The sequence below is a fragment of the Salvia splendens genome, chromosome 20, assembly GCF_004379255.2.
Source record: "Salvia splendens isolate huo1 chromosome 20, SspV2, whole genome shotgun sequence".
In the NCBI taxonomy this organism is placed as follows: domain Eukaryota; kingdom Viridiplantae; phylum Streptophyta; class Magnoliopsida; order Lamiales; family Lamiaceae; genus Salvia; species Salvia splendens.
Window position 1 is genome coordinate 11,948,328 of NC_056051.1, and position 9,566 is coordinate 11,957,893.

The window sequence follows — 9,566 nt, forward strand, 5'->3', positions numbered from 1 at the left end:
TTTTTAAGAATATGTTTCTCATGTGAATATATAAAATTATATTTTCTCTCTCAATTCAGTATAAAATACAACATTTCCTAAAATATTATGTCAATCACTCAAAGTATGACATTTATTTGGGATGGAGTTTGTACTTATTATGTATATTTGATGTTGATGATGACATGCGGCGATGGTTGATGATGGACATCAAAGGGAGAAGAGATACAATATCAAAGGTGTGATTTTGGTTTAGTTTGATTTTTTGTTGGTCGATTTTTGACTTTTCGGATTAAGTTTTAATTAAACTTCAATTTAGTTCGATTCAGTTTTTAGAAATATTCAATTTTTCTCGGTTCTATTTTTGATAAAAAAAAAAACGAATTTAAGTCAAGTAATTGCTAGTCTATTGTTACAAATTTTATATTCAAGTTTTGGGATTCTTTTATGATACTATATGATCGAAAACTGAGTGATATATTTGATTTAAACTTGTACACTGATTGGCTAATTGCATAAAACGAATTAAGTCTTTTACCAATCATAATGGCCTAATGGGTCCAAGGACCAAGACAACTAAAAAATTGGAAGAGGTGATTCATGAAATAGGTTTCCCCCAACCAACACATATCAACATGGTTTCCCATTTCAACATATATAAATCACCTGCTTTTTTGCCAGCAAAATAAAAATTTCCAAATATGGAGAATACGCTCAAACAGCCAACAATTTTTAGCTAGACACTGGCATTGCTAAAGATGAGCAAAAAACTCACAACCCAACAAATATAAGCTATGCTAATCCTAAGAGAGCCTCCTCAGTCCTCACCAACATGTAGCTCAAAACTTACAGCTATCATCAGCCTCTTCTCATCTACAACTTAATAGCCTTTCATCATCCTCGCCTTTCGTCATAATCTCAACCTGTCCTGTGAGTCGCTCCCCTTCAAACTGCCCAATTTGCGCCTTCTCGCAGCAAGCCGGGGTCTCAACTGCAATACAGTTTCAATAGTCTACATCACGCGTGTATGTATGCAGAGCGGCAGACTGGCAGTACAGAAGCAAATGATGGCGAGAGAGTTAACGAGCAAAAGAAGCCTACTCAGAGGGAAGTTCATCAATCTAGGAGACTTTCTACAGCCAGGAAATATTACTAATCAACCATACATGGCCTCGACATAATACTATTAACGCCCAATTCCTGCTAACTTTTCTCGTAGTGATTCAGAAATTCTTCAATGAAATCCGATAATGCACATCAAAGTCAAAGAGATGAAACTTCTTTTGGTGAATCAAATATTACTAATGGTTGTAGTCAGAATTATTCTATAGTAAGAACGTGAGAACACTGCACTTAACCTATAAAGTATCTGCACTGAACGTATAAAGTATTTGCACAGCGAGAGCACTTAATGCACCTTAAAATTATCCCAGTGCATATACTTTAAACTTTATACATTTAGTGCTATTAAGTGCAATGGATCGATTCTCATAATCTCACTTTCATAAGGTTCTTATGCGAACGCTTCCTTTATTATGCGTACATATATGAAATCAGAAGACATACCATTTCCACATACTTTAACTGCTGCATGACTTCATCCGTTTCTAGTTCCTGAATCAGCAACAGGTGATTACTCTTGGTACAAATAACTGTCTAGCTGCAAATTGCATGTCAAAAATAGGCAAAAAAATTTCACATGATAAAACTCCATGAAAATTGGGAATGTGTAACATCAGTATTCAGAAGAGTTCCATGCTGACAAAAAGGTGTTGATTAAGACTCCAATTGATATCATTCATCTTCGAACTGTTCTAAACATTTCAACTTTAGTCACACACAGATCAAATATCACAATACTGAGTTCAGAACAGATATATGAGTATAGAAACAGCAAGAATATTCTTAAGAAGAGAACAAAATTGTTGGTTTTAGCACTTAGGAAGAACAATGTCTAGAGTTATTAGATAACAAGACAATTCCAAAATCATAAAATGTAATAAAAAATAGAATTAGCAAAGTACCTGGGGTACAGCACAATCGGCATGTGTTGGGTCCCAAAGAATGCAACAAAAGCATTCCCAGTCATCTGTTTGGACTTCAAAGAGGGGGGCTCTGCCGATATTTGTGTTCAAAACTCAGTAAAGTAATCAAATAGAAAAGACCAAATATCTTGAAGTTAGATACTTCTCAACCATTATTGACAAACAAGATGGACACAGAAGAAGATAGCCATATATTGACCATATTTTAAAGCTATGGCAGAATCTTTACAAGGTTTTTCAATCGAGATTCAAAGATGGGCAAATAGATAAATTCTTATTACAAATCTGCTCATACCATTATTACCAAATAGTCTCATATATATGTCACGGTGTCAAAAGGAGACATTGTGCGGTCGAAGTTAACAGAAAAGTTCAGATCCAATCCAATCCTTCATTAATAGATCTATTGCAGACTTTACTTAAAATTGCATCTATTTAACTGCGATGCAAAGAGTATTTCGAAAACATGCTAATTTTTTTCAGTTAGGACGGTGCAAACTAGTATCTGCACTGCACTGCACAGCAAAAGTATCCTTTGATAGATTGAAATGACGTTTCCAAGACAATCTCTGGCCAGTCATCATATATGTCGCTCTGTCAGTGTTCAAAAAGTTATGGATGATCCTTTTGCCATGTAATAAGAGGAAACAATGAAAGCAAGTTCAATAATTTCCCCTCCTACCTGCCTTCAATAAGATTCTTGTCATATGAATTGTTAATTATCAATAGTTGTTTTCTAATCAAACATACCAACAAGATGCAAAGTCCATTAATTGAAGTTGCATCGGATCAATATAGCACCCTAACTTCTTAAACTAAACAACATCCAATTTAAATTCACGAAGTTGCAGTTATAACCTCTACACTAGAGGTACAATATCCTGTCTGCAGTTGTCTCATCGCAGTCAGCAGTTGTCTCATTGATAATGAATAGCCATAAGAATCTCACTGAAGTACAACATCCTATCTCTCTCCATCCTTGAAAATTGACCAGCATTCCAATCCCAAATTTAATCCAGATTATGAAATGCATTAATTTTACCTGCGCCATTTTGCACATACGGTTCCATCAATGCCTTCTCCAACTCCATCGATGACTTCACGGCACTGAAGCCAATTACCAATAGGAATGCGCTTCAAAGATTTGATAGTATCCCTATCCTAGAGAGTGATGCTATTCCTTTTAGTACCCTTAGGGACATGCTGTTACTGATACATGAAAAAACTAAATCATCGGAAATGTTACCTGCATACTATTTTTACTTGAAGTATCCACTTCTAGTAGATCGCCAAAAAAATTGCATTCCCTGGAAATATTGATAGCATCAATCACTAGGGCTGGGGAATAGTCAGATAGGCACTAGGCAGACAATTATAATGCGGAAAGCAAGATGGAGCATCAATCTTACAACTCGTGGAACCTATAAGATCAACCTAATCCAGGTCAATCGAATCCATTTTTATTTCCAAGATGATAATAAACCAATCAAGTGTGTACCCCTAGAACAATATGCTATGTAACACAACCTATAGCCTATTGCAGAGCAATGAAATTTCAAGATCATTTGACTGCAAGCAGTGGAAAAGCAAATATAACATATTTAACTTCAACAGTTATGTATGATGCTTTCTGAGGATCTGTTGAACATTACTGGAATTGGAAACACTGAAAGTCTAAAGGCTGGCTGATATAGGGTTATTTGTAAGAGAAAAAATGAAATGTTCCTGGACAAGTAAATCTAGACCTCAATGGTCCAGAAAACTTGGGGGATGAAATGGGGCGATGGTAAAGCGAAAAATACCAACTCCATAAGTGAGTGATCATATTGAGAGTTGATCCACTATCATGCATGACAACAGCCACCAATAACGGAATAATAAAGAGAGAAAACAGAGTACATGAAACTGAAGAACATACTCATCAATGAGGCCACACCAATCAGGAACATCTGCTTGAAATTCATTGCCAACTCGCACATTGGACATATACGGTTCAGTATCTCTAACCATGAACTCCAAGGACCCCAGTTCCAATTCTGATTCTGAATGCCGATTTCTGCCAGTTTCAGTACTTGTGTTTGCCAAATTGCTGCTTGTAGATTTATCTTTCAATATTTTGTGCTTTTTTTTCAGACAGGAGCTACAAATCCACTCACTAACTGGCAATACTTTTATACGGGGATTATAGCAAGCAGTATGAAATGCATCATCACAATTATCGCATATTAGCATGTTTTTTGAACTGTCCACCTGCTCACATACTTTGCATGACTTCAAACAGTAGTTGTTAGTATTTTCATTAGAAGCCCCATCTCGTCTAACCCAAACTTTATCAAGTAGTCCCTGATCTCTAAGAATTGAAATGCAAATATCTCTTTCTGAAATATCTTCTGGTGCCTTCCCAGCAATCAATGCACCAAAAGAGGAGCATTCCCCTGCATCATCTGTATGAAATTTCAAGGCAGGTGAACTATGTTCCAAATTTGATTTTGATGATGAACAATGATCATTAGCACTGCTGTCATTCAAAATTCTGTCCACACCAGTTGTCAAGCCATCTTCAAAACCAGCTTCTTCCCCAGCACAGAACCAGTTGGAGGGTGCTGTCACTTTGTTATTTTCAACTGGATGCACCACAGGAGATCTTACACCTTCTTTTTCATGCTCGGTAGCAGAAACCACACACTCTTTCACAGCTAACAGAGGAGCTTCAGAACAGACGGCAGAGTGACCAGATGATTCAATTTCGAAGAATGAAACAGAGTTCTTATGGTCTCTTCTACGTTGGTAAACAAAAGTGGGCACGAAATTCTGAGACATTCTACTGGATGTTGATAGCAGGGAACAACTTCTTGAGTAGCTTAGGAAGTGCAGAACATCATCTGTTTTCCTCTCCTCTTTAAAAATCTCTCCACAGCCATCACAATGGCGTCCACAACAAACTGAACATCTTCTCAGAATATTGGTACCTGGCATTAAATCAAATGCATGCCCGTGTTTCATGACATCCGAAGAACAACTTCCATTTAAAAAGAATTGGGAACTTCCATAGGCATTTTAGACTGTTATATAAGTAAAAAGCAATCAGAAAAGCAACTAAAATATCAATAAGTGGACTGTATATAACTGTTTAGAAGCCTAAAAAGAAACATTTACTTAATTGGCCCGCGAATGAGAGCGAGACTGAAGGCTGTGAATTTGAGCATGAAGACGTTGAGACGCCAAAAGCCCTCAAGCTACAAGCAAAAATATATGAAGAAAATATATCAGCTCGATCAAAACATGAATAAGGCATCCATGTTCGAAAGCTTGGAAGAATAGACTGAAGCAAGGAGGAAGGGTGATGGCTGGATTGGACCATGGTTCATTTGAGAAGGATTGGAGACTCCTGTGCATGGAATTCCTTGTGCTTGAGGAAGTAGAAGGTTAGGGTCTATAATCAAGTTTTGAGTTAATCTTTAAGTTGTGTTTTATTTCTAGTCTAGCTTGGGGATCAATTCCAAGTTCAACTAGAACTCAAGTCCTAGAATTAGGTCATCTTTATTTATCTTTATCATCTTAAGAGAATAGGTTATCTTCCTTTTTCAAGTATTTTTAGGATTTTGTTAGCCTACATATAGGCCTTTAGCTTGGTTGTTTTCAAAACTTTTGTTTATTTAATAAAACTAAGTGTAAATACTCTCTATCTTCAATTATAGTTCCTCATAGCAAAGTGTTCGGATTTATAGTTGATTGTGACTTACAAAACGACTAATCAAATGGTCCCCAACCATTTGTTGCTTTGATTTATCCACCTTTCATTCCTACTTTTCCGTTGTAGAACAGTAAAATATAGATGTATGCGGAAAAGTAAATACACATAGTAGAGAAGAGTAGTAGGTATAGATGTAGGTGTAGGTGTTGGTGTATTTTATTACTCAACATAGGCCACATATATATATTAGAAGAAACTAAGCTAGGCTATGTCATATCACCGATGTGGGACAGAATACTAATATTCTTAACACTCCCCCTCAAGCTGGAACATCTATATTGTCCAGCTTTTTACAAAGTTCTCAAAAATGTTTTTTTCTATGACATCGACAACAATAGTAGTAGCCGAAACTATAGGGCAGTAGTAGTTGCAGCTGTTGCATAAGTAGAGTTGTAGAGCTGCAAGGTAGAGTAGTAGTAGCTGTAGCAGAGTGGCAGCTATAGGGCAGTAGTAGTAGTTGTAGCATAGTGGCAGCTATAGGGCAGTAGTAGCAACTGTAGCAGAAGTAGCAGATGCAGGGCAGTAGTAGCAACTGTAGCACAGTAGCAGATGCAGGGTAGTTAGTATCAACTGTAGCAGATGTAGGGTAGACTGATAGTTGTAGCAGAGTAGCAACTATAGAGCAGAAGTAGTAGATGCATGGTAGTAGTGACAGTTGTAGGGTAGAATAATAACTGTAGCAGTAGAGCAGCAGGTAGATAAGCAGCAGCAGGCAGCAGGCAAGAGCGCAGGCAGATAATAGCGCAGAGCAACGGAGCAGGAGTACAACATCAGGCAAATAATAGCGCAAAGTGCAGCAACGTCAGAAACCCTAGTTTGGTAGTAGAACAGAACACTCATAATTTCGGGTAAAGTATATCAGAGTAGAAACGGAAGAGCAGCGGCAGAAATCCTAATTTCTCTTTTTTTGGGGGGGAGGGGGGACCCTAATTTTTTTTAGAGACGGATTCGAATCCGCTCTGATACCATGTAGAACAGTAAAGTAGATCAGAGTAGAAACGGAAGAGCAGCGGCAGAAACCCTAATTTCTTTTTTTTGGGGGGGGAGGGGGGACCCTAATTTTTTTTAGAGACGGATTCGAATCCGCTCTGATACCATGTAGAACAATAAAATATAGATGTATGCGGAAAAGTAAATAGACATAGTAGAGAAGGAAAAGTAAATAGACATAGTAGAGAAGAGTAGTAGGTATAGATGTAGGTGTAGGTGTTGGTGTATTTTATTACTCAATTTAAGCCACATATATAGTAGAAGAAACTAAGCTAGGCTATGTCATATCACCGATGTGGGACAGAGTACTAATATTCTTAACATCCGTATTTCATCGGTTGCTGTTCTTGTTCTAGCAGTGCCGAGAGTGTTCGACGTACAGCCAACCGAAAGATCACCATTGAAGTGTGTCTGAATATTGTTCAAAGGGTTTCCGTCCTTTGCCGTGAGATTCTTGAACACTTGAAGTCACAAGTGGTTGACCAATTGCTTCTTCACTGTCCATCTTGATTGAAAGTTTCTGGAGCGCACGCCTCAGTAGTTCGTAACGAGGAGCTTGTCATTAATCCATTCAGCTATTTCACCCATCAAAGATTGCATATAATTTGTAGACAGAATAGCAGAATGAACTCATATATACTGGTTTCCAGTCCATAAGACACAGTGGATCAGTACTCATTAGTAAATAAGTCTTGTGAAATCCACTGTTCAAGACAATATCAGCATGAAACCGGTGTTCACTGTAAAAGGTGATCTTAGCGTGTCATGTAACACCTTGATGTATGTTTGAGTTAAAGATATTAACATCTAAAAACTGAACAGCAAGAAACAGTTGACCTTTTTGGATTGTCACTTGGCACACCTTTAACTGAGACATTTCTCTACTATAAAAGGCAAATTTATTCAAAATTACACCATCTTCACTGCATAATATCAAGCAAAGCTCTTGATCACCACTCAACTCCCCATGTTCAACATAAATATACTTGAATAAAGTTTACAGGAAATGTGAATATAAAGACAGACTAGATGAAAGGGAAAAAAAACGAAGATTGATCTTCAATAATGTGAAACCATGATAAAAACACATCTACTTGGATATCAAACTTCTCAGGGCATACACCAACTCACGAGCCATAAATCCTACAAAGGCTCCTAAGGTAGTCTTAGTTAGAAGCAAGATGTGTTGGGAATTTATCCTAGACCAACAGACTGACTGCCCACCGCAATCACACGAATCAACAATCTCTGGCCTTGGAACCACAATATAGTAGGTAGAGAAAACCAACAGGGTGAACAGCTATACCATATAATTATAAGTCGGTGCCACCTGCTGCTGATGAAACTAATAAAAAAAATTCTTATCAAACACAACCTAGGTGAAGGAAGACATGGCTGCTAAAAATCTTAATCGTACACATAATCGAACCTAAAATCCCGAGCTTCAAATATTATGCAAAAACCCCATCGGATATCACAAATATCAATATTAATAAGTCAGTAATCGAATTCGCACATCGCCTATTATACAGAGGTCTTGGTTTTCCATCCTCCCACACATCCCCCATTCCCCAATATTTCCTCTAAATCTCAAATTTACAAGTTTTCCAACTATCCAAACAACCATAACATCATCCACACCATTATAGGAATCTGTATTCATAAAAATTGCTTTCTAAAGCTCTACTCATCAAATTGACAACCCATTAACTAGAAAGCCTCTTTCCATTCCAAACAATTAATGTTATTAACATTAAGGGTTCCCTGCATATCATTCCTCTTTCTAACACGGACTGACAATTTTGCAGTAGTGAATCAAACGATTGCAAACCTATTTGAACAGATAAACAAGCATTCACACGATTATACAAAAAATAATGCAGACGTGTGCCCCAAACTTGATTTCCTGTGTATTACAAAGCTAATGAGAATAAAGAAGCAAAAAGATGATTCTTATCGTACTATTTTTTTATCAGAGTTGAAGGAAATAACGACGGCAAATTCAGGCAATAAGGCAAGATTGAATTTTTGTGTGTATACCGTTAGTCTGCCATTGCAACAGTGGCATCAGTAGAGTCTTACTCTCCAACGCTTTTCGCTGGGCTTTGGGGGTTTCTGTCCTAGGGAGAGAGGGAAGAGGGGAGAAGAGAGTTTTGTAGTTATGCACTATGCTGTATTTTTATGTTTGGCAAAGAAGAGTTGGAAATAAGGCCATGTAAATATACTTATGTGAAATTACAATATTCCTTGCCGCACTTAAAGTGATACGTTTTCGTTTTGGGATATCTCATTTAAATTGACACTATTTTAATATATTCTGTCTTATTCTTTTTTCATTTAATAGACAAAATATCATTACATAAAATCTTGTGTCAAAAACTAAATGATTCACTTTTTTACCAACATATTTTCCTCTCTACATGGGTGTCTCCTCATCAAGTTAATTTTTTAAGTACTCCTACTATTTCACGGAGAAGAGCATCTTAATGCGTTACCCTATTTTCTGCAAAACTTTAACAACTTAAAGAGTTATTTATGCCGAGGTATATAAAAATTCATACCTGTAAGGTATCATACCTTATCAAAAATCACGGTATACCGAAAATTCGGTATTTTCGGTATTTTTTCGGTATGATAAAGACGGTATTTCGGTATTTTTCCCCAGCCCTACCACTAACAACCAACTATTATCCCACAAAATTATGCGAATTCGAAATCTCATGTTTTTTGACACTAAATATTACTCTCTTCGTCCCTCTGTAGTAGAGGCGTTTCTTTCCGACACGGGATTTAAGAGA

At 37.0% G+C, this 9,566-nt stretch overlaps 1 protein-coding gene across 6 annotated transcripts; it reads right to left on the reverse strand.

Annotated features, from left to right (window-relative positions):
• Positions 1-585: 585 nt before the first annotated feature.
• LOC121780578 lies at positions 586-8,966 on the reverse strand. 6 transcript variants are annotated; one of them, XM_042178182.1, is made up of 8 exons: positions 8,809-8,942; positions 5,181-5,260; positions 3,943-5,086; positions 3,271-3,331; positions 3,067-3,185; positions 2,004-2,094; positions 1,546-1,593; positions 586-970 (listed from the first exon to the last, which is right to left on the reverse strand). In XM_042178182.1, the coding sequence occupies exons 3-8, from the start codon at positions 5,025-5,027 to the stop codon at positions 890-892; spliced, it is 1,485 nt and encodes a 494-aa protein (XP_042034116.1). In that variant the 5' UTR covers positions 5,028-5,086; positions 5,181-5,260; positions 8,809-8,942; the 3' UTR covers positions 586-889. The 6 variants fall into 6 exon arrangements, 5 of the variants coding, with proteins under 5 accessions (XP_042034116.1, XP_042034113.1, XP_042034115.1 ...); XM_042178179.1 differs by having other exon boundaries at positions 1,546-1,635; XR_006046051.1 differs by having other exon boundaries at positions 870-970; positions 1,546-1,639.
• Between the last annotated feature and the right edge of the window lie 600 nt (positions 8,967-9,566).